The sequence below is a fragment of the Dinoponera quadriceps genome, unplaced genomic scaffold (genome assembly GCF_001313825.1).
Source record: "Dinoponera quadriceps isolate SergipeBrazil2010 unplaced genomic scaffold, ASM131382v1 scaffold2600, whole genome shotgun sequence".
Classification (NCBI taxonomy): Eukaryota; Metazoa; Arthropoda; class Insecta; order Hymenoptera; family Formicidae; genus Dinoponera; species Dinoponera quadriceps.
The window spans coordinates 1,398,711-1,424,623 of record NW_014556795.1 but is presented as its reverse complement, the minus strand read 5'-3'; the positions used below and the strand labels follow the sequence as shown (position 1 = coordinate 1,424,623).

General features: G+C 48.6%; 1 protein-coding gene across 1 annotated transcript in view; it reads right to left on the bottom strand.

Moving 5' to 3' along the window:
• LOC106748152 (tyrosine-protein kinase Drl-like) overlaps positions 1 to 25,913 on the bottom strand; it is a gene marked incomplete at its 5' end in the record, with an annotated part of 90,924 nt that overhangs the window by 29,494 nt on the left and 35,517 nt on the right. The window contains one exon of the mRNA XM_014626396.1: positions 3,098 to 3,368. Within this exon, the coding sequence (XP_014481882.1) occupies positions 3,098 to 3,368 (271 nt within the window). The remainder of the gene's footprint in view (positions 1 to 3,097; positions 3,369 to 25,913) is intronic.

Here is a 25,913-nt window from a genome sequence, read left to right as displayed (position 1 = left end):
TAATGAAAAGACACTTGATATCACGACGGCGAAGTTATCGGAAGCGCGCTCCGCGGGTCCGCAATCAAATCAAATTGAGTTTTGCGCGTGACGCTAAGTGAACGCGCGCCTCTGTTTTAATCGCGATCACCGTCGAAACTGTCTCGCCGTAACGAAGGTATTCAGCGGCGCGTTCGCGTACGTGCTAATTAAATCCGAGATTACGTAAACGAAATAATTATCAACAGACTAGCGATAGCGCGAAAATGAAGGGCGGAGGTAACAAACGTGCTTTAACGCCGCCCGCCACCGCAGGATATGAGCGTGCGAGGAGGCATGTGTGTTACAAAGCTCGAATGGCATTAAGCCTTTGGATGTGATCCTCATGATACATTCTCGTATAATCCACTGCAGAAGGGTATCGCGATCGAAAGTAACATTACGTGAAAACTGCGTTTGTTATAATCTTGCCGTTAATAACTAGAGTTACTTCCGCGACTTTCAACCTTATGCCTTATGCGTGTAAGGCTGAAAATCGTGTACGGGTACTACGGCAGAGATTTTTCGTGTGACGCGCATTGCGTAACGAATTAGAGGGCATTACGCGTTTTCCTGTTACGCGAAACTCATTTCCGCGTATCCTATAGAGAATATTAGAAATTCACGTAACCCCAATGAATCGTGACGCTTGACATTTCTTTGTCGAAACATTCTGAAAAGAATATAAAGATATTTTATTGATTACCGTAGCGCCACCGATCCTTTTGCGTTCCTCGAGACGTGTGGGAAGAATTTGCCGTAAGAAAAAAATTCGTAATGCCTTTGATCGGTTGCACGAAAGATCTGTGTCATAGGACGGATACCCTAACTTTCCGTCTACATAGAAGAACAAACCGCCAGATTCGAGTAAATAATTCATATAATAAGTAATATTATATTGAAAATTTGCCAAGGAGTATCGAAGTGATTATTTGCTTAAATTTCGTACTTCTTTTTCTGTAGGAAATGGTAGGAAATACAGAGTATACGTGACGCTGACCGTGCACGCACGACGAGCAGGAAAGCGTGCGGTGTGAAAAATCGAGAAGAACGTTGCGCTCGTTTCACGTTCGTGGGTCGATTTTTCGCCGAGACGAACGGCCGTGTGAAACGAGCCCGGATCCGGAAAAGCGTGGCGTGTGCGGTCTCTCGTCGTCGCCGATCGACGACACGCGCGTTCCTTTGCCGGCGGCGCACGCCGTAGTACATTGTAGTACGTTCACACTTCTTGAACTTCTCGCACCTCCCGGCGTTTAACTCAAAGGAGCGGCGTGCAACATTGTAGGCAGGCCCCCGTCAAAGGACCCGCCGGTATCTCCGCGTAGAAAAGTCACGGTGACACGGGCGAAATTGCATTTCAAAGCCGAGACTGCCCCCGCTCCCGATGAGGGAGTTATCGCCTCCTTCTCGTCCGGGACTGAATTTTCCGATTGTTATAATGTAAAGGAATATCGTAATTTAATATTCACAAGCCGTTGCAGTATACGTGTTTCCGTAATATCCTCCGACTGTGCGAGGATACAAGGTCTTATTGCGATCCAGCACGGTGTTCAAAGGTGAGTAACAGGTAACCGGGGACTGCAAAAATGTCGCGAACTCTCGGACAGCGGTGTGCTTTTACGGATTATTAAGGTAGTTGGTTCGCAGAGCGCTGGACCTCCAGTGAGAATATTAAAGGGCCCCCTACGTGAGTTTGTTATTTATTGAAAAAAATATTTTCCTATAATTTCATTTAACCCCTTTGCTACGTATGATGGATATAATCGTCGCTGAAAGGTAGCTTCTCAATTGTATATACCATGTATACACGTGGAAAATCGCCCGCCATTTGCGTACGCTGCAAATGAATGCCGCAGCTCGTTTGAATCTTTCAGCTCGGATTTTCTTTATTACATTATTCCGCCTCAGTGTTACACAATTGAATACTGTGCCGCACGCAGCGAGCATTTTTGGTTGAAGCGCGCAGCGGCGAAAAGGTTAAGTATCTTGAGTATCTAAATGAACGTTAATTTTGAGCGAAATTCAGGCAAATATGCATGCAATGCTACAAACATGAAGACATACATCTTTTATTTCTTTTTATTAACGTTTTATTTATATGCGAGTTCATCTAATCGAGATGCACATATAAGAAAAAGTGGCATGTAAATATTTCAACACGTGTATTACTATAGATTGTAAATTTTCTATTTTTTATACTTTCGAGAAAAAATAGCCGATAATTTTGAAATGTTGTCTTATGTCTCTACATTAGTCCTTAATATCACAGTAGTCCCTCATTAAAATCCTAATTGTGATTTAGAAGAAATTCAAAATAGTAAAATTTCAGAGGATACCTAAGAGAATGGCTTGACGAACCAACCACCTTAAGAACGTAACTAGTTTACGTGCAATCGCGTAAATCACATTATACACAATCAAGTCTATTACATTTAATCTATCATACCAAGTGTATCTATTATAATTATAACTGTATAATAAATCTGAATGTAAGAGAGGACGGGGTGTAAGCATTGTTTAGAATTTAACCGAGATCGGGGAGAAATTGCAATTTTCATCGCGCCCGTGAAGCACCCGCTAAGCGGAAGAGTTAAATAATTTACGCATTAACGTTTTCATATTTTAAGTGAGACAAACGGCGGGCGCGCGGTCATGATATTTTCAGGGACGTTGAATAAAACAAGCGGGAGAAGAAAAGGCGTCCCGCGCGTTCTATAACGGAAAAAAGAAGAGAAAAGGAAGGAAAAGAAATAGAGAGAAAGAGAGAGAGAGAGAGAAAGGGGGGGAGGAGAGGGAGAACGGAAGAAGGCAGAAAGAGATATCTAGTCCGGATCTAGTTTCTCGGTTAATACGCCACCGCCATGAAAATCGCGGATTTTTAGACCGAGCTGAATCTCATGCGCGGGAATAATAAAGTAGCGGGGGCGGCGGTACGGCTTTTTCACGTGCGCGAATAATAAAGCGAGATTTACCCCTTTTCGACGTTTTTCGAAATTAGCATAGCGCGCGGACTCTAACGCACGCACGATCGTGACGCGCGTGCGCGACGAGCCGCTTCCGGTTGGATATCCGCACGCACCTTTCAGGCAGATTTTGTTCCTCTTGAAAACCAAGACGGTGTCGTTGTACTTAGTGCCGAGCGGCGCGGTGACATTCAATCTCAGGGCCAGAGGAATTTCGGCGCTAACGACGCCCGAGCACGGCAATCTGATCCTGAATACTTGCAGGGTGACTGGGACTTCACCCCGGGCGGACACGTTCACCCTCGGCGGCAGCAACGCCATCATCCCGGAGGACGGTCCACCTGGTACGCCCACCACGTCATAATCCAGCTCCATGGAGTACGATAACTGAAAGAGGAAAAGAGTGGCGCTTCGCAAAACTTGGACGTTTGATGGACTGTGAGACGAGGGGGACGCGTGCGTGAAAAACAAATTAGTCGCCAGATTATTATTATTATTATGAAAATTATAAGGGTTAATTAATCAATTCAAGACTCATATTCCCGTCTATAAGCAAGAATATAATCTTGCATGAAGATAAAAACTTGATTATATGAAGAAAGTCTGTACAGTTCCATGAGAAATATCATATTCTAATTATTCGGGAATATTTTTTTGTAAATAGAGGGGGGAAATATTGGATAAAAGGAAGGAAGTTTTTGTCTTCAAATTGAGAATTGTATCAGCCTGAAGATATCGTTCTTTCTATCCCTTATTTTCCCCCCCTTCTCAATTCGTGAAAATTATTCTTGAATAACTAGAATATGATACTTTCGCCGGAACTAGAATTTCTTGAATTATACATGGTGCCTCGAAATTCCTATATGCGGAATGTACAAGGAGATTCTTGATATCAAAGGAAATAATTTTGTTCTCTATCAAAATTGCGTTCGAACAATGGTGTCGGAGAAACAAACGATTGAGATTTTCCGCAAGCTTCGAGCGAACAAATGGGCAGCAAAATTATATTCTTCGGTCGATTTCAAGTAAATGTTTCTTTTTTTAACAGAATTTCGTTCAGAATTTTTCCGAGGCTTTCCTTAAAAAATATGTCACTTTGAAAATTGAAAAGTCACTGGAAATAATGACCTTTCTCGGTATTTCCGCTGAGGAAAAAGTGACTTCTAGTATGAAGAATCTCCATGTACACTTCGCATACGGGAATTTTGGAACGCTCTGTATATCCTTGCTTATATGAAAAACGAGTCTTGAAGTGATACCGATTTTTTGTACGCGCGCACGGACATTTTCGTTACATTGTAAACCGATATCGGGGTATTCCATTAACACAGCACGCTCGGAGAACGACGGGAATCAGAAGCAGCGTTTGTTCCCGTTGTTCCCGGTTGAGAAATATCCGCTTTAAAGTCGACCTCAGGCCTCTTCTATTGTGCGGAGCGAGTCTTTACACTGATAAGAATTAATTGTGCGAATATATCTCGCACAAGCATACCTCACGTGTACACCACGATCGCGAATTGGATTGTTTCATATTGGGGACACGCTCGTTTGCAGAAAGAAGAAATCTTTAAGAAACGTTATCTACGCTCATACTTCAACGTAAACTTCTTTCTCCCTCTCTCTTTTCCTTTCCTTCTCGCTAACTCCGTTCGGAAAAGTATTCCAGTTATCGTTCCCCGGCGGACGATACGCCGACACGTAATAAAAATCGCGCGACGGCCGTAACTCATGGAAACGCGGGACTCACGGTTCCCTTCGCGCGGCATACGATTGCACATATTAACGTTATAAATATACGAGCGCACACAAACACACGCACACACACACACACACAAACCGTCACTATCGAGAGAGGGTACGTGATATTTCACGCGAAATCCCGCGGTCTATTTCGTATTTACCGGCCGCCTATCTCGTAACTTTTAAGCCGGCGTCGCGCGCCATTGACACGAGCGAGACCTCACCTCCTGGGGTAGGCCGCGCGATCCTGGAAGGGCACGACGCAGTAGCGAGGCCACCGCCACCACCCCCGCGCTCTGTCATTCGAGATTGGCCGCGCCGAACGTAGGCGAAGGGCGAAGGGCGCGGACGACAGAATGCTACCGGCGAGTAGTGTGTTCAGGCACGCCACAAGTTTTACGAGGTGGCATAAATAACCTGGTTAGTGCTTCGTGATGCGGTGTCAACGGAAAGGCGGCTCCACCCTCTCCGCGGCCAACGTCGGCTCTCCGGTAATCGTCGTAATCGTCGCACCGGGGGGTCCCGCGGTGGCGTGACACCTGCCTATCGTACCCCCATTGCGAATCGTGAGCGAGCGAGCGAGAGAGAGAGAGAGAGAGAAAGGGAGAAAAAGATCGCGCGTACCTCGATATTTATTATTTTCTCCCCACGTAAGGCACCCCGCGCGAGACGAGACGAATGGACATGGACCGTGCACGCGTGTCACGTGGCACTCCCTGAGGACTGCGAGGCGTGTAAGATACCCCCTCCCCCCCCCCCNCCCCCCCCCCCGATATCAGACCTCTCGAACAGCCCTTAGATCATTCCGCGTGTCGGCCGCTCGAGCCTTACCCTTTAATTACAGAAAGTGGCTCAGTTTACGGCGGACGATTTATTTTGATTTCGAGCACACGCCGAGTATCACGCGAGCGGGTACTCGCCCGCGACGGAAGGGGCGGATCACGAGTGTTCGAGCGCTTCGCAGTTGTCCCGGAAGCAGCCGCTTTATTCCCTTTCTTCCTTTTACGTAAACGCGGGGTCATTTCATACCCCGGTGAAAAGTCGCTGTTATTGGCGAAATACCGGCATATTACCGGCTGCTCCGCGATTTATTCCTACTTCGGGACGCATCGCGGATACAGATTCTCTCGATGTTTTTTGAGAAAAATGAAGAGAAAGGAAAAGGGAAAAGATTTAAGGGTGTTTCTAACGAATGAAGATGTCAGTTTAAACGAACGCTGTTTCATCGCATGTCTTCGATCGGGTGAGATATTCACTTAACATTTTCGCCTGGCGGCAAGTGGGAAGAAGAAAAGATCTCATTACCGTAAATCAACGTGACGTCCTTTCACGTGGAATCTCCGTGGCGTTTGTATCGAAACAGAGCGGGACTCGTTTCATGAGGATTCTATTCGGCGAAAGTTTCGCGTGCGAAATCAAGTAGAGTCGGAAGCAAATAAAACCGCCTTTCCTCCCCTCTCTCTCTCTCTCTTTCTGTCTTTCTGTCTCTCCTTCTTTCGGTGGGGAGAACGAATGACGAATAGCATTTCCGATTTTCTTCAGCTGGCACGCGAGGAGCTTTTTCATACTGAATGCGTTCGCCTGGCATCGGTCCTAATTGACGGTAACTTAATGACGATGCGGTTGAATCGAGAACGCGCTGTCGAGGGTGGTTTCCACGTCGACGGGACGCCGTTTGCCCCGTAATCGCTTCGAGGGTGGCGATGACGTGACATCTATCCGTCGTATTCGGGCTGCCAGGAATAAAGCGTGTTTTCACCGTTCTACCTACGCGACGGGTAGTAATTGACAGAAGTGCCTCGTTCTCCCGTCGAAAAGCCACCCTTTTCTTTCATTCGCGCCGGCCTCTTCCCCCGCGATAAATCAACCGCGAGCACCGGGACTAAACGCGTTCGCGTCTCTCGAAATTGCTCTCGAACTCCCGTCCGCCGGAAACGGGCCGGATATTCCTAAACAAATCCCAATTAATTTGCCGGCGCTGCGCAAATGTGTTTTGTAACGCGAGATGACGTTCACGGTCGCGCGGAGGTAAAATGCAATCGCGGGAAAAACATCGATATTGCTTGATCCGACGAGTCACGGGTGTTGTATGTGTGTGTGTGTGTGTGTGTGTGATGGTTGATGTTCAATTGAACTGCACGAAAGGTCGGTATATTTGTTTTCAACGTGTCACAAAAGCATGCAGGAAGGTCTCTTACTGAAGTTGTACGATATTTTCTTTAGAGAAAAATATATCCACCCCTGCGAAGCACTGATTAACCCTGACGCTGCAACCATACGTCTCCCAGACGTACATGTGTAATTTCCTCCACTTCCCTTCTAGGATCCCAGCGGCTACGATCAACGAATCCACCGAGTGTATTCCTCCGCTGATCAGTTAGCCTCAAAACTACGGTCGGTGAACCCAAAACTGCCCGAGGTGAGTGAACGGCTTTGTTTGAAGACCTGCTACATCTCTGGGCCGTGGAGTATTTTACCGTTTACTTTTACGTAAGTTCTTACGCAATGTTCCTACTTGTGGCCGACATTGCAAACAAATAACATAGCAGCTGACCAGATCGCAATCGTCGGATCAATTAATATATAATGAATAACTCATTACAGCCACTCTGTAATTTGTTCGGTGGGCTATAAACGTTGTGCTTGAAGAAACATACTTTTCAGCAAAATTCCGTTGATTCCGCCGCTTTCCTCTCAGTGCACGACATTTCTTAATCCCTGAAAGCGGGGCTTGCAAGCGTCGAGGTTAATCACGCTCCTTGTTTTCCTACTGCGAAATCAACCTTACATCCCCCACAAATTAGGTTTTCACTCGTTTCTCTTCAGCTCGTCGTTAATTACGGGGACGCGAGTGCCGCGATACGAAATATCGAGACAAATCCCGATTCCTCGGTGTCCGCGGCGGCCCTCCGTCCCGCGCGCGACCGTGATTTCCCGCAGCTGCAAGCGTTTGCTTAATATCCCAGTCTCGGATTCCCGTAATAGCGTAAAAATGTTTGCCGAAGAGTGTCCGCTCCTCTCGTGCCCCTCGTCCCCCCCCCCCCCTCTCTCTCTCGAATCCCGAAAGAACACAGTCATGGGCGCCGACCACGGTGGTTTCTTCTTACAGGGCGAGGTCGGCGATTTTTCCCGCTGATCCCCACTGCAGAACGTAGAACCGCAACCGGTTCCCCCGGTTAACCGTCGATTGACACCCTCGCCGGTCAACGGCGCCAACTGTCCGCGTGAAATCAACCCCAGACACGCTCGTGGTCTCGCGTTCAACCTCCTCGGCGAAACAGCTCGGCGCCTCGTCAGGAGGTCCTCCCGGGGGTGCGCGCACCTAATGATTTTACGAGGCGGCTCGCATTCCTGAGGGTAGCTGTACGAGTCTCCCCCCTCCCCTCTTCCCGTAAATCTTTTACGCGAACTTGGACTCGGGCGAGCGAGTCAAAGGGTGCGCGCAGCCGGCGCAACGAAGAGCCGACTGCAACCCCCCGGCGACGCCCACGAGAACGCGGTGTCGCGTGAATTGTGATCCGTCAAGCTTCTTCCGTGTTTCCCGCGCACGGGCGTGTACACGGGCGTGCGAGCGAGTGACGCGCGTTCGCGCGTGTTTCTGTGTACAGAACAAACTTCGATTCCAGAGACGACGAGGAGAGCCGGCGCGCGCCACCGCCATTGTTGCTGTCGATGAAAAGGAAGTCGTATAACACGAGGGAATCCTATCGTCCGACACCAGGAAGGAAACGCCCGTGGCTTTTAAAGGGACGAGGGTGTCCACCCCATCCCACCCTCGATTTATACCGAAATTATGCCGCGATTTTGTATTATCGGACAGCATCGGGGAGAATATTAAAGGACGAGAAGGCGGGCTGATTTATCCCGGAATTATTCCCGGGCTCTCCCTCCCTCTCTTTCTTTCTCTCTCTCTCTCTCTCTCTCTCGTATTATTCGCGTCCTTGTGTTATTCCAGTGAGCGAGCCCGCCCGGAGTTGATTCGGCTGGATACGCGTGAGCGATGAAAAATGTGCGGCCATGCGAAAAGTACGATGATAAACGCGGCATGAAGCGTACAGAAAAGGGTCAACACACACCGATCGGCCGGCGGCTTCGCGGTGATTAATCGCGGCGCCGGGATTTTCGAGATAGGTTTCAATATCGCGGATCGCCCGAGCGCACGTTGCCAGCTCTAATCTAATAAGTTTAGACATTATATCTCTTATCGGTTTCCTCGCGCGCGCGTCATACAATTCTCATCTGGAGAGTCGAGCGTGGTGTTTTCGTGTCGTTCATACACACATAGACACGGATACACACACGCACACACACACACACACGACGTAATCCGCGTTTCGAATCGAAGTAAAAATCTGGATAATCCGATTTCGCGCGGCCCCGATATTGGCCGTTTTAATTGGACGAATTGCGTAAGGAAGGCAGAACTGCTACACGGAAAAGAAGAAATAACTGTCCACATAATACGACTGGAATGAAATCGGCATACTTAGTTTTTAGCTGCGGGGGCATACTTATTTTTAGCTGCTAAAAACTAGATACAGGGTCAGAAAAAATTAGAATGAATTGATTAAATTTCAATTTTAATAATACAATAGAGCTCATTTCCGACCGTGGGAGGTAGTTTTCAGCCGTGGGGGCTAATTCTTTTTTCCGCGTAACGTCGGATTGCTCCGTGCTTGAGCTCGAGCCTATCTAAATGCACGAAAAAAATCTACTATCGCCGTCATCGTCATCATCACCATCATCCTCATTATTATCATCATCATCATCGGATGCTTTTATTCTTTATCGTCCGCCTGTGTTCGCCCGGTAACTCCCATCCCCCGTTATTTCTCTTCAATAATGTTACCCTCATTACCATAGAGAGTGATAAATTCGCCATGGTAAACGTTACTTTTAAATTGGACGAAAACACGTTAAACAAATATTATCGAAACGCAGTTACATCGCGCACATTTCTGTGTAACCAAAAGTATATGATTCAAACCGATATCCATCCGTGCGTGGACCGCGAAATTAGTCACGTGTCGCTAAGCACTCGACGCACCGATCGTGTAATTTTTATGGGAATTTTCCGGTGTATCCTTTACACGATTCAATCCGCACGGTTTTACCTATATGGCGAGACCGATCGATTAAAAGGCTATATTTTCGAATTGTTGCCGAATATACTTGTCGTCGTTTTAAATCCGAACCACTCGAAAAAATAACCGACATACATATATATATATATATATGTGTGTGTGTGTGTGTGTGTGTGTTCGATCGCGTGGCTTCAAGTAATAAATTAAAACGGGGGGAAACGTCGCGCGAGAGAACGAGAAATCCCGTTGAGATTCAATTCATTTTTATAGAATGTCTACAAACACGCTCTGGAAAAAAAAGAGAGAGAGAGAGAAGAAGGAAAGGCATCGCGGTATAAGAGCCCCGGTGATGCTTTGCGAGATACCTCCTATGGTTTCCCTCTTGCTTTCAGCGTGCAATAACGAAATGCCATTGGTCTTTTCGCGTGTGTGTCCACCCTTTTCGCATCGTCGCCGAGGCCCCTCACACTTCAGCCGCGCCGGACGAAAGTTTCGAGTTTACGCTTTGATTCGATTCCCTTTCCTCTGACCGATGGCCCCCGGTCGCGAGAAATTAAATCGGGTCTTTGACAGCCACGGCACGGAAGACTCGCGGTATTTCGGGAATTTCTCGATAAGGCCCAGGCTCAAATCCTAGGACGTATGCCAAAATACCGCTCGCGCTTTCGGTCAGCTCTAATCGACCGCGCGACATCAGTAGCTCACAGCCGGGAAACACGGACACATGTCGGTTCGTTACACCTAAGTCAGTTTCGGTGTTTTTCTTCCAACAGTCCGCGTCATTATTAAAAACTGACGGGAGCATGAAAAAACGCGAAGCGAGATGGAGGGCCCGGAGGCGTTAAGGGAGAAATATCGCCGGACGCGAAGTATCGCGCGCGCGCGCGAAATTTGTCAGTGGTGAGAACTAACGTCTTAATCACTGCGACGTAAACTAATACGCATATCCAACGCGCTCTGTGCAGCCCTTTCTAGCCGCCGGGCGATAACGTTAGATCGCAAGCCCACGGGCGCGAGAATTAAAATAGCCGATAAAAAGGAGAGAGATAGGGAAAGAGAGAGAGAGGGAGAGAGAGAGAAAGAGAGAAAAAGAGAGAGGGAGAAGGCAGCCCAGCGGCGTCGCGGGGGTATCGCGTGCGTGCGAGCGAGCGAACGAACGGAAACCCCTTAACATCCCTCTCGCGCTCTTTAGAGGCACGCAAAGGACGCTTAGACCCGCCGTAATATCTCAATCGCATACATATATACATAGAGCGGTGCTAATGCTCTCGCAGCGCAGCGTAGACGCGAGTCCGCCTCCGAGAGAAGCGAAGGCGGCGGCTCTCTTCGTTTCGGACAGCGTTTATACGGAGGCGTCTTAATGCCACTTCCGACGACACGATGAATTAATCACCCTCGTTCCAGCGTTCCCCCTTTGAGCTGCCCCACCCCGGTCGTTGCCTCGTAGGCAAATGAATTAACAACAAGGGAGAGAGCGGTTAGCGAAGAAACCTCCCCCGCGGAGACCGTTAACGATGAACGCCCGTCATTCACGTAACGACGATACCGCCGGCACGTGAGATTAATTCAAGATAATAGATGGTAAAACTGATTAATCCTTTGAGCACCGGCATACGTGATAATGTGCATTAACATTGGACCCTCCTCAAATTTCGTCCGTTGGTTAAGCGGCGTCCCGTAGATGTAACGTTATCGATTCGTTCTAAATGAAATTATAATATTCTAACTCGTGAAATTTAAGAATTTCTTTCCGGGCGGAGACCAACACGGTAGGAGATGAGATAGCGAAAGAGGTTCAATTTAAATGATGATAATAAATTGCACAACGCCTACTTTAACCCCGATGACGTTTCAAATTACCGTTCTCGCTGCTTTAGCGTCAAAACAGGTCGTTGAAGGTGGCGTGAAAATTTGATCTGTAAAATTAAAGGTTCAAAGGAGAAATGAAGAAATGTCAATATCGTCCAAATAGGTTTTCACTAGTCTAATAGGCCGTCTAAGTAGGCGCAAACGATCCTTGAGAGCGTCGAAGTAGCATCAGAGTTTCGACTCGAGTGTAAGAGAGGTGGAAGGAACTAACGACCGGCCGATTTAAATTTCGAGGAATCGAATTTCGAGGAATCTCCGACAGCGAGCGTCCTATCGATCCCGCGGGGCCGGTTGAAATTAATTGCAAAATTCTGCTGGAAGAGGGCTTAAAGTTTTGTGCTCAGCTACTGGAATGTCAATTAAGTTAATTAAGCGATTCCGTTGGAAAAGCCGTTCCCGAAGCTCTCGCGAAGATTCTCGGAGGATCAGCAGCTTCGATGCGATCCAGCCGACTCGAGCGATGCCCCGATGTTATTTAGGCATGTCGGCGCCCCCATTGAAAATTCATCCCGGCGTTAAACCCCCCGAACTTACACAAATGACGACACAACGAGCGACGGTTTTAACGCTTTAATTATTAGCCCGACTGTACCACACACACGCGCACACACACACACACACGCACAGCTGGAAGAGAACAAGAACGCGCACGGTACAAAGGGTGTGCAAGCAAGAGAGGCCGCTTGCACCCTCGGTGTTAACGCAATATACCCGCTTCAGGGCGCAGTGCACTTAGTACGTGTACACGAGCGCCCGTCTACGGGCTGTCTGTCTACGCCCGTCCATATCCCCTTGCATAAGCCCGCTGTCCGCGAGTCTCTCCTTCATTCCTCGCTTCCTTCCGCCTCTCGTTATCAATTATTCCTATTCGGCGCTGCGGCACACTCCTTCGTCGTCGCCAGTTCTCAGCCTCGCGGATTTTTCGAGATACGCCACGTCCATTCGGCCGGATCACATCCCCGCTGAGAAAAAGGAATCAATCCGATATTTCATTACCCGTCGGCCCGTGTTTTAATCGCACCGTGATACCGATTAATCTTGCCGAACTTGCGCTTCCTTCCCGGGAATTTCATCAAATCCGCGTACGCCCGCTGGTGGTAAGGTTTCGCTCTTGCTTCTCCATTTTTCTCCCCCTCCTACCCCCGTGTGTCTCCTCCCCTCTGCGCCGCCGTCAACATTTCGTCGCGGTATACCAAGATCCTGTTTTCCCGAAATTTCCCCCAAAGTTTTCTTCTCTTCCGGATTTGATTAAAAGCGAAGAGAGACGTCTTCGGATTGAAGACCTTCGCTACGATATTCCACAGTTACAGAATAACAATAATATTCTCATTCTTAATCCTGAGAATCGCGCTGCTGAAACGTCACACTTCCGATCCGAGTCTTCGTCTGGATCTCTCAATCGGAATCCGGGATTTTTCGAGAAATCGAAATAGATTCGAATCAGACGGCGGAAAATTGTCAATGCGGCCGGACGTACAATCGCTGACGCTTCGGCATTTCCGTCGTACTTATAAGTATCACCGCTTCCCTTATTCATTTCCCCGGGCTTCGTATTCCCGTGGCATCACTTGTCTTCGTTATCCCCCGTGAAATATGAAATCTCTCGCTTCTGTAACGCGCGCTGCGTCTCCGCCTCGCCTCGCTCTTTTACTTCCGCTACGTCCATTTCCATTTCCCCGAACACTCGCGGCATTATTCTTGATTTCTTAATTCTCGGGATGCGCGCGACGTGTAACTCCTTCCGGACACCGCGTGTCGAAGACAAAGAGCGCCATCGCTCGCGGTGGCAACGAAGGGACCAGCCACAGTAACGATAGGATAACGAGAACGGAGGAGTCGCATCAAAATACAAACCCCCCGTAGAAGGTGTAATGATCGGGGAGAGCGACTGCTTGCTAACGATCGGCGAAAGTCGTTAGAGTAAAGCCGAGAGAAACGGGAAAGCGAGAAAACGAATCAACGAGCGCGAGTTTTTCATTAAAGATTCGGCTGAATTCCCACCCGCCGTTCGTTCCTCGCCACTGCGCGGGCCGGACCGATAATTATCGGCACCTCGAATATCTTTGAAGCCGCGGTGGTTTGCGAGGACATTTCCGGAACGGAAAGTTTTGCATAACAGGAAAGAGATGTCCACGCTCGGTGACGACGATTCTTCTTCTTTCTCTGATGACAGCATCGTTTCCCGAGTGAAGATTTCCGTTCGACATTGAGTCCCCGAAAGCCCCCCATTGCGCTCCTTCGACGCCACAAGTGGGAGAGTATCTCCGTTCCGCTCGGCTTGAGCAGCCAAACGTCGAACTAAATCGACTTAACGCAGGACCGAGAACTTCCACTCGGGTCCCGATCTTTCGCTAACGATTATCTGCCCAGCCGACTACCGCGTCGGAGGAAAAAATAGCGCGACTCTCGCGTCTGGAAATCCCACTGGAGCTCGCGAAAGCTGCACGATGCGAGCACTTGGGACCCGCAATATCCCGGGCCTCTTTCGCGAAGTTAAGCTCGTTGCTCGGCGACAGGGTCAAATCGTGCGAGACTAATTTTATTACGCGGAAGTCCGGTTAATTGGCGCCAGGAGCGTATAAATTGCAGCGGCTCGCCGACACTCGCACCGACCGCGCGCAGACGTGGGGCAGTTTATCCCTAATGCGAAAACATTGCTTCCCCTCGGTCGCGCGTAGCGAGGGACCAGGTCGGAAGGTAGTCACGTAAAGGATTGCTGGAATTCCCGCAGGAATCTCATGCGACGTCTACCCTGTGCTTACTCGGTGCCCGACCGACCGGCCGGCCGGTCCTTCACCGATATTGGACGTCGTAATCTTTTAATCCCGCGAACGGCTTATTGCCGAACGGATGAAAAAAGAAATACGGCCGGCGACCTCGGCGACGTAACGGCCTTCTAAATCTGCCGGCGGAAATCTCGGCGGAAATCGAGGCGGCTTAACGGTGCGGTCGCCGTCGAACTTCGCGGAACAGTTCGCCGGCCGAAGTTCTAACCGAATCTGATGGCCGTACGAAGTCTGCGACCGATTAGAAGTCAAAGTTGGAGAGAGAGAGAGAGAGAGAGAGTACGCCAGGTTTCCGCGCGACGCTTCCATTATTTCACCCACGTCATTATCCGCCGTATGTTGCGAGCGTTTGCAGCCAAGGTGTACGACGCGAGTGAAATTATTCGATGTCGTTAATGTTTTAACGACAGGTGACGGTCATGCGATGCGTAACGTTGTTCACGCTTCGACCGTGACCGACGGAGATTACAGTGCGACATTAAATTAGTCACCAGGTATTGGATAGTGAAACATCTCGTGTTACCTTTTGCTTTTGCTGCCTTTATCGACGAACTCCCCCTCTCTCTCTCTCTCTCTCTCTCTGTAAGCCTCAAACTATATTCCCGACTTCAATATATTCCATTATGCGCTGTTTACACAGCAGACGCTGCCGTAAGGAAATGAAAACGCCCTCGTCGTGCACGATGATGGAAATCCGAGTCGCACGGAGAAATTCGTTTCTTTGACAGCTGAGAATGATCGTGTCGCCATCTTAATGCCCGACATTCCACGAATCGCTTCCTCCGAAGTATTCTTATTTTCATTAACGAGACAAACATCATTTGCAGCGTGCCGCCGGGATCGAATTTCGCAAAGACCGTGCTGTACTCGCACTTTCAACAGCGACTGATCTCTCCTGATATTTTACGAAGTCCCTCGAAGTATTTTGCTACACGGTGTTGACTATGTACCAAGCGGAGGTCTTCACGTCCCTCTCTTTCTCCGCTCTCTACTCCCCGGTCCTCCATCTTTCGCGAACGATATTACATATCGTAGCCTGGAGTCGCGTGCGTCCGCAGCGCGACGATAATCGCGAGTACTCCGCAGACCCCGGCGAGAACAACGGGGATTAAGACAAACAGCGGGAAGGAAAGACTGGTTTGCTCTTAACATTGACTTAAGGCTCACTTACTTCGAGCACCGCCCGTCTCGAAGCGAAAGGTATCGCTGGCTCGAGGAGAGATTCATCGAGAGGGGCACAATTCGGCAAGCCGTTTATCCTCGCTCACATCCGCAACGCGACGGGAACGGAAGAGGAGATTGGAATGACTGAAGTCCTGATGAAGGGTGGATGAGGCACGACGACGAGGGGACGGAACGGGGGGGNGGGGGACGTGAGGGGGCGAGCCAAGGGGGAGGGGGACGGAGAGAGGGGTCGAGGGTACGTAGGGCAATTTTCGCGTAATTCGATGGGGCGTGATCGTCATAGCAACCCCCGGCACCCCGTCCACCCTCTCTGGAAGCTGCAGCCTGTTCAAACAAGCCTCAAACTCCATACTAGGCTCGTATCCACTCTGTCTCTCTCTCTCTCTCTCTCTCTCTCTCTTCCATCCACTCTATGCCTTCGTCCCTCTCTCGTTTTCCCCGTCTCTCCTTCCTTCCCTCTCTCTCTCTCTCTCTGCCTTTCTCTCTCGTTCTGTCTCACTCTATTCGTCTTTCTGCGGCTCTCGCAAAGCGCGCGTCTGTCTTTCGTTGTCCGTCCCTCTCTCTTTCGACGTTCCCAGCTGAAATCCGCGAACGGTACTCCGGGATTTCAACAGTTGCGATAACTACCTGGATTTCTCCTGTACGGCACTGACGGCTCAATCGTTTCATTGTAATTACTTGCTCGTTAGTGCGGCGCCGGTGTACGCGAGCGCGCTCGCGAGTTGGCTAGCAACAACAGAGTCCTCCTCGTATATATCGCGAGCCCGAAGCTCGTCATTTAGTTTATGGCCTGCGACCGGCAGAAACCTCCGGCTTTCTGACGTGCCATAATGCGGCCAACCGTGTGTCTCGTGGCCGGCTACAATGCGAATTACGTAGTAGTCGGGAGTGGTCCGACAGTGCGCACACCGTGGATCCCGTATCATCGTTTATCGTCATACCGGCGAGAGAATAATTCCACGAAGCGCGCCGGTCGATCTCAAATGCAATAACTTTCGGCGCGGTAAACCCCGAATGAATGATATATATTTTTTTCCTCATTACTTATTCGCGTGAGAAATGTCAGAACATCATATTGTCCGGGATGGAGTAAAGTCTAGCCTTCCTCTACTTCATCCGCCCCTATCATTTTTCATACGCATTGTCTCAAGAGCCTGCCAAGATTTTACAACAATTTTTCATGATAAAAATGTCGGATAATCTGCGAAACTTACGAAGCGTAAGTTTTTCTTAGATTAAAAAAAAGTGAGCTCTTTTTCTTTTTTAGATTAAAAAACTTACGAAGCGCAAGTCTCTTAGATTTGGATTGCGATTTTAGATAAGTGATATTTTTAGATGACTGAGATTTAGATATCAAGACAAGTACGAATTATAATAACACACACACACACACATTAATTGTGCTCATTGTCACGCATTATTTTCCGTGCAAATCAAAAGCGTGAAACATATAGAGATCTCGTTAAACGTCCGCAAGATTCAAATTGAATGTACGTTAAGCGCGGAAAAATTTTATCTCGTCCCGACGACGCCGGGGAAATAGTCGTATTATTTTCGTATGCAAATACTCGTCATGCACGAAAATTGCGTTTCTAATTCGCGTCATTTGGGCGTCCATAGCTTCTCATTATCGGCCACCGCAACCGTGCACTCGCACTCCGCCGATCGAATCGAATTCCGCGGAATTCCACGCGGACGAATATTTCATACTCTGTAATCATATAACGGGTCGCTTTAGCATCCCGGCCGGGGCTGAAAAACAGCAACTACGCGGGAGAGAGAGAGAGAGAGAGAGAGAGAGAACCTGCTAACGAGATGCCGTAGCCTCGCCTCGCGGCAAAATCAAACTTCCATTACCCACTCCATAAATAAGTAAAGCACCCGCAAACGACAGCGAGATTACTAACCGACCTACCTAATCTCACTTGCAATTACTTAATTTTTCATTTATCCGGTTTTAATTGCCAAATTTGCAGAGTTGTCGAGGTTCGTTATGAGTGCTTTTCGGATTCATTTAATTAAGGAGGCAGAGAAATAGATAGATGGATAGATAGAGAGAGAGAGAGAGAGAGAGAGAGAAAGAAATAGAGAGAAAGGGAGAGAGAGAGTGTAATTACTAAATGCTACTATACTTTATATATATACATGTTATTTTTTCATCGTGATAAAATACCACGAACGCGTCTATTTGGATAATTAGACCACTTCAACGCGTTCCACGTCAGAGGCCGAGCGAAGCGAGATTAAATTCTTCGCTCAACCAGGCGCAACTTCTCACTGTTTCGTGCCGTTCGTTATCTTCCGCGGTTGGCCGAAAAATGTTTGCGTGCGAAACACGTAGTTGCAACGAAAGAGGCGATATCGAGGCGAGAGAGGAGAAAGAACGAGAAAGATAGAAAGAGAGAGAGAGAGAGAGAGAGTGAGGAGGAGAGGAAAGGTGGGGGAGGAAGAGAGAATTAAAGGAGGTAACGAAGCACGGAGGTCTCGCGGGCGCACACCCTCGGCGCACACCCTCGCGCGTTTCGAGATCTCGTCGTGGAGGAGCGAGAGATATATAAATTACCGGGCGAGTTATTCGCTGGGTATTGCGAGCCACGCTTAATTATAAAACCGATAAATTCATCCCGTGGGACACGGGACAGACGTCTGGAATCCCGAGGTTGATAAACGAGCCCCTGATCCCGACCTTCTACCTTACACACCCATCCGCCGGCCGCCCTCCGCGCGCCCGTCGTGCCGAGCAGTTCGCTTAAGTCGCGTCCCTCGTTCGTCGAGTCCCTCCCCCTTTCACCCCCCCCCCCGGTACCGAGAGCTTGCGTCGTACGCGCTTACGCCTCGATGGACTCGCATCATTGAGTCCTGGAATCTGGACGACCGTGTAATTAGATCCTTGGCCTCCGCAGACCCAACGATAATTACATTTACGTTACCTGCGAGGATACCGCCGGCATGATACCCGTCGCCAGCGAAGGGACGCGTCCCGGGGGATCGCGTGTACAAACGCACTCGCATATTGTCCACGTCGAATCAAATTTTCATATCGAATTTACGCACGCACACACGCACTCGCACGAGGTAATGATAACTCGGCCCGTCTCGAAAACGCACTTGCGGGAGCACTTTGTTACGCCGCCGCGATAACGCGTTTGTTATCTCGCGTCCGGCGCGTTGCATTACGTTGCACGATTGCGTCGCTGCACTTAGTTGCGTCTAATTGGGCGAAATTGACTTTATACGAGACGCCCGCTTACGAAGTCCGGTCTCTCGTTCATTTTTCTCCCGCGACTCTCTCGCGGAGAAATTCAGTTAACACGGCGGATTGTAATTCCTCGTTTTTCTCTCCCCGTTGTCTCGATAGCTCTACGGTGGCTCCGAAATCCATTGGAAACGTTCGGAAATTAAAAATTCCTCGCTTCGCCGATAACGCCGGTCGAAAAGGAAAAAGGCAAGATATACAGCCGGCCCGGGAAAGAAATTTGAAAAAATATAGATCATATTTTTCATTCAATCCAATGCCCGGTATATGCCGAACGATAAATCTTGAGTACCCGAGAACCGGCGTCTCTTTTTTACGGGAATTTTACAAGAGGGGCAATTTCAACTAACGTAATCTTTGCTCGTCGGTTTCTTTTCAAGCTACACTCTACCCGGTCTGCTTCGCAAGGATCAGCCGGTCGATGCTAATTGAATTATCCGCGGTCACGATTACGCAATTACCTCCGTCCATTAGCGAAATCGATCGGAGATGTGGAAATTCGAGCGGTCTTTTTAGAATAATTCCGAGAGGACGATAATTCTCCCCTGTGTGAATCCGGTGTCTCTTGTTTCCGCCGCTGATGTACTTGAAATTATCGCAGTGTATTTTATTGCCAGGCACACGCGCGCGCATAGATACGCGCACACGCGCGTACGTATACGCGCACAAAGAACTCGTTACTGTTATATTAAAAGTTTCAAAAGCCGAGTAACAATTTCGAACTTCAATTTCGAACTTTTCCTTTTTGAAGCGGTAGATTACGCGTATTCAATCCGGCCAAAGTATCGGCATTCCGTTCCGACGTTATTTCGTAACAACAGCCTACGTAATTGTCTAATTGCGAGCCGTTCCAAAGTGGAGAATTCGCGATGCGAAGCGAGGGTGACTTCTCGGACATTGTTCGGCGCCGGCCTATTTGCCGGCCGGAATCACCGCTCTAAACGCGAAAATCCCTTGTAGTTTTAATCGCCGTTAATCAAACGGGAGCCAGGTATGGTAATATTCCATCGATTCTCAAGTAGTCGCCGGTCGGTGGAACGGCGGACGCTCAATTTGGCGCGGCTCCAAAGCGGACAGATGTCCGTAATTCTCGTTTTGATAAACGAGCGCTTGATCTCAACCCGCCTGCAAAGCAGGACGCGGCTCTTTGAGCGGACCGCCTTCGGGCAAGCCGGTTCATACCTCGCCCTTATCGTGACACGTCCCATGCATATCATATTTTATATCGTATTTTACCTCGGCGGTAACAGGCACCGCACGAGGCGCGAAGGGGGTAAATTGATATCTCCACGGTACGCTGAATTATTGATACTTGCAATCCTTTAGAAAATTACTTTGAAACTGCACAGTGGAAAAATGCCAGAATCAAGCGCCGCGTTTGTTCTCAGCGTGTGCGTTATAACAATAGCGTTGCGACAAAGCTTTGCTAGATTTTAACGACCGCCCGACAGGAGAATACGAGGGATCAAACCGGTGTGCCTATCATCGGTAAGACATTTCTCGCGCCGGGTATGGAAACCGTTGCTGTAACCGTTTTTATCCCTCCGCAGCGTCGATTAAGCGACGGAAGCGTAAACGCGCGACGACGCGGACGACGTATCCGCGAACGGCTGGTGCGGCCGAACGGGGACGATTTTATCTCCCACCCTTAACCGCTCTGACGATTATTGAAGCACTTAGGTCGTTTGCTCCCCATCGAGATATTAATTCTCAAGGGGTTTAGGTCGATTCCTTTTCTCGGGTAGTCACTCTCCAGAATCTCCATGGTCGGCTACGAAGGGGGAGGGAAGGAGCGATTCGACGTTGCGGGTGTCGCCACAGTAACGGAGGCTTCTCCCCGGACTGGACGCGCGTGTGTGTGTATGTGGACGGCCGACTACTACATGTGCACACGTGCGTACACAGGCGCGCAACGGCCGCCGACGCAGCTAGAGCGTGGCCTTCTACCGAAGTTTGTGAACTATGAGTGAACCTATCGCAAGGACAAATTTCCTCATCTAACTTTCTCCGGGTAGATGAGATGATCGCTCAATGCCAGCGGCACCGACGCTACTATCTTCACTATAGCCTCCAGCCCGTGTCCCCTCGCCTCCCTCGTCCACCTCGTCGTCGTCGTCGGCCTCGCGCCCGCGGGAAAATTAATGACGGAATCCAGGAGTTTTCTATAGGCAACTTTTACCGTCGGATCCTCGGAGCCGTCGGGTAGAACAAATTCACGGGAGGACGACGGGAGGGAAGGGGAGAGAGAGAGAGAGAGAGAGCGAGTGACAATAGGTTCTCGCGCGGCGGGCTCGACGCGGCGAGGATGGACACCGCCGTTATCGTGTTTTCGTTCGACGGAGCTCTCGCGCTTAAATTGGCGGCGCGCTTCACGTGGCGAGCGACGTAGGGGTCTTTTGACGACCAACGAAGCATCGTCGAGCGATAACAACGGTTTACGTGCCAAATTCCCTTGGCGAACCGCTCCTCCCCGCCCGGCGTTTCGCGCTGATACCTGATTAGAAATTGCCTGCGAGGGAGGCGTTGAAAAAATACCGAGCCTTGATGAGCCGAAATTCGCTAAAAGAGCAAAAAGGAAGAAGGGAGAGAGAGAAAACAAAAACAATTCTATTCAATTAACATGGCGGCATCGTGAAAGAGCGCGCCCGGTGAACGATAACGCCCCGGATACGCCGCGTTAAGTGAAATCTTATACGAGGCGCATGTTAATCCCGAATGATACCGCGTCTCCCGCCGTAATTTGCAATTCTAACGAGCCGGAATTTTAATCTCTCGGAATTCCAGATTACTCCGATAGCCAAGTTCATCATTCCCGCGAGGCGGCATCCGAAGCGCTCCCGAAGACGCGTGATTTCCTACTCTCTCTCTCTCTCTATCTGTCCCTCTCGCCCTTTCCATCGCGCCTCTCTCGCGTTGATCGCTCTTCACTCTATTTATCTATCCGCCGCCGCGACGCGCGCCTCCATTACGAACTTTCCGTGCGACACGGCGTTCCGCGCACTCTACAGCCATTGAAAAGTCTTATTCTCGCAGGAATTAACGAGTTTCCCGAAGAATCGCGCGGAATTACGTTGCCGCGTCGCGTCGGGCTCGCGTCGTCGTCGTCGTCAGCGGCGGCGACGCCGGCGGGCGCATGCAATTCTGCAAGTTGGAATTGAATCTACCTCCGAAGAGAAAGGGCGGATTCGATCCTCCCGCGGAAAATGCCTCGCGATGGCGCCGGGGAAATGGGGCTCTTGACGCGACGAATGAAATTATTAAAACGTCAACGCCACGTATCTGACGATGAAAGCCACCCCCGCGCGTTACCGGGCGCGGAGAGGGTGAGAATTAATACGTGCGCGTCATTCGGCTTAACTCTCCTTCTTATTTGCTCCCGCTAACGCCGCGAAAATTCTTCGCCGCGAGCGCGCCTCGTCCGCTGGCTGAATGGCGAGGAGAGCATTCTGTTCTCGGACCCCTCTTCTCTCTCCCTCCTTTATCTCTCTCTCTCTCTCTCTCTCTCTCGCTTGTTTGCGCAACGTCGCAAAAGAGCGCTTCCTACATCTCGAACTCACGAAGAGACATCTCCGCGCTGTTAGAGCAGCGTTATTTTCGAACGTCTGGAAAAACCGAATCGCCCGCTGTTTTCATACTTGCGTACGTGTGTGTGTGAGTGTGTGTGTGTGTGTGTGTGCGCTCGGCGAACTCGTTCTTATTTTTGTTTTGGGATTCTCGATCGGTCGCGTAAGAAACGTATCTTTCTCATACGACAATGTCTCTCTCTCTCTCTCTCTCTTATGATGCGATTATGATTCTTATTAAAATTACGTAATCATTAAAACTGACATTTTCTGTTCTTCTTATAATTTTCAATTATCTCTGATCATTACTTAGAACAATAAAACGCTTTTCTCTCCCTCTCTCCCTTTTCTCTCGTGCGAATATCAAGTCGGCAAAAGATAGCCCATCGTGGCAACGATCGTTTCTCTTAACCCGAGAACAATCGTCTGAGATCATTTCAGAAGTGAGCAATTAAAAAAGAATCCGATGAACCACGGTTACTGCAATTTTATTTCGCGACGCAGGCCTGAGAGGCCTATGATGTTACGTCGGCGTCAAAAAATCACAAGTGTTCACTCTCAGGTAATCCAATTTTTATGCTCACTCTCGCCAAAAGAGAGAGAGAGAGAGAGAGAGAATGTGTGTGTATGGTGTGTGGGTATTCATGATGCGGTGCATATGCATGCGCACAGCCATAGAGGCGTAAAAATGTAAATCAAAGTACAAACGTAGATTCAATAATTACGAACGAACGATGCATGCAAATAATGCGCGCGCACCGATTGGTTGTTTTGCACGCCGATACGAATGCGGACGACACACTCCGTCAAATAGCCAGCGACATTTTTATTATTTCCTATCGCGACAATAATGCCGGATAACCGTCGCAGCTAAGGGAAAATATGAACGTCGTCGAATCGTGAATATCGATACCGACGGCCGGATCGACCACGGTATAGTCGCGGGCGCGCGCGCGTGACTACTTCTACCCCCTTACTTCCTTCCTTCGCCGGATACCAAGTCGAATCTCCACCTACGCTATCGAGTAAGTATTCCGGGCTGCAGCACTGTATTATGCATTCACCCCCGTGAAGCCCACGAACGTCGCAGTCTACCGTATACCTTAACATAATAAGGTCGTATTATGCAGTATATACAAAATTTCCAGTTTAAACGCGGCCCACGTTCGGGCCTTAACGTCTTGTTCGCGGACATTCGAGTTCCGGAACTACGCATTCGAGAAGTTGGCTTTCAGTTGGCGCGGGACGATTTACTCACGATAAATCGCAACAATAATGCCGCGTTGTGCTACGTTAAATATGTTAGGTGTGTAAATTAACTCGATGGGAACGACCAAACGTGGGAATGACCAAAAATCGAGATTTTTACTTATTTATTTATATATTTAACACAATCGAGTGGAAAAATGTTCAAGTTCTTGTTAGAAATAGGTAAAACTAAAGGCACCGAATTAATTAACATACTTATCGTATAGAATGTTAACATTATGCTGCCTGGATCGCGGACGTCATCGTTCCTGAGCTCGCGAGCGCAAATTAATTGATTTCTTGAATTATTTATTAACGAAATGAATAATTCTTCGAATTGTTTATTAATGAAATGAATAATTCTTCGAATTATATATTTATTATCATTTATCCTCTTATGAAAAAGTTGCGGTGAAAATGATTTTTTCTCTCTTCCTCGTTTGTTTTTCCTCTCTCTCTCTCTCTCTCTCTTCCTTGTTGTTTCTTTGTCCGAATGAATTTTGCGGCAATAATAATTTACGACGTGGCGCAGTTTCCGAGATGTCCGACGTTAAAATGGCCGGGCAAGAAGAATACGCGTTAGAGTATCATTTTCTGCGAATGAATATGCTCGCTTTAATACTGAACTTTGTAAGGATCAACACGTACCTCGCGCTGAAGCCCGGCTGTACGCGTTTACGCTTTTGTAGCGAAGAGATCCGGTGGGCGCCGGTAAATTTTTTATCGGCTCTTGAGTAATCCCGGAGGGTAATAAACGCTCTGTATATCGCTTCTCTCGCTTCAACGTTGCGAGAGCATTATACGGTGCACGACGGTGCTGTATGAAATTCTTTTTTAAATATTTTACATCACGGATGCGCGAATATGTGTTCCCCGACAAGATTCCTGCATTCAGCCGAGATATTTCGCAAACGGCTGCCTCTAACGTCGCAAGAATACCGAACGTAACGCACAAAAATTGCATAATTTTGACGTGGTGTGCGTTAAAAAAATAATTTCAAAAATCACACCGACAATCGGCACGTGTACACAGAAAAAAAAGTATTAGAATCAAGTAAACATAATTATCTGTTTTTCAGCCTCTCATATTCAAGTAACATCTTTATCAATTTAAATATATTTCGATTACTGAATGTAAGTAAGTAAATTGTTCCAAATTTGAGAAAATATTAACCAGAATTATTTATTAAATTTCTTTCCCACTGAAAAAAACTCGGTGTTTTAAATTACGATCTTTTCGACTTGGATTAAATAAATATTACTTGAATGCAGCACTTTTTTTCTACTGCATTCGCATATTCGCTAAAAAGTACTAGAATAATTATTTATTTGAATGTAGCATTTTACCTTTCAGCGTAGTATATTTTCTTTCAATGTAAATAAGCAATAATGCTTCGTGTTTTCTCAGTTACGCTGTGAATAAATTTCACACATATATATATATATAATAAATTTTCATATCTCCTCTTAGTGGCATCGAATAAACTTTGCGTTCTTCCAGAGCAGAACCGTGCGCGAGACTCATGCCTAGGGGAGGGGAAAGGGTGGAAAAAATAACCGCTCCGCTGAATTTGGATTACGAAAGGTTGGCTCGGAAGTTACGAACATACACCCGGCCGACGTTCTGCACCGACGACGACACCGTACGCGCACGACGGCGCTGTGTAATCTACCGTTGTTAAATCCAACACAGCCGCCCCTCCCTCGTCATTATGTCTCCCGTTACGTAGCAACAAGCGTGCGCTCGTCCTTCGACACCGAAATCTTCCGTGAATATTTCAGGAAAATTACCGCACGTTCGTCGAGCGCTCCGCTCGGGTTTCCAGCGATTATGTCGTATAATCCGCGGTGAGTGCGTTTGTCACGGCCGCCGCGGTGGCGGCGGCGCGTCGGCGGGTTAGCGGAGTATGGCCGGTGTCGTGTGTCCCCGTGGGTGATATTCCCTGTTATCTGAAACACGAGGCTGTTATCCCACAGCACTTACCATGCGTAAGCGCCGCGCTGGCCGGAAGAACGGACCGGGGACGAAGCGTTGGGGGAGGGGGCGGGAAGCCGGTCCACGGATTACCACGGAGACATTAATCACCTCGCGTCACCGGCCGTGATCTCAGTGAATTTGCAATTAATTCGAAATTGCCGTCATCGTCGCACCGTGAAGGCGCGCGCGTCGTTTACATCGCGGATCGAGGAGAAGCGGGGGG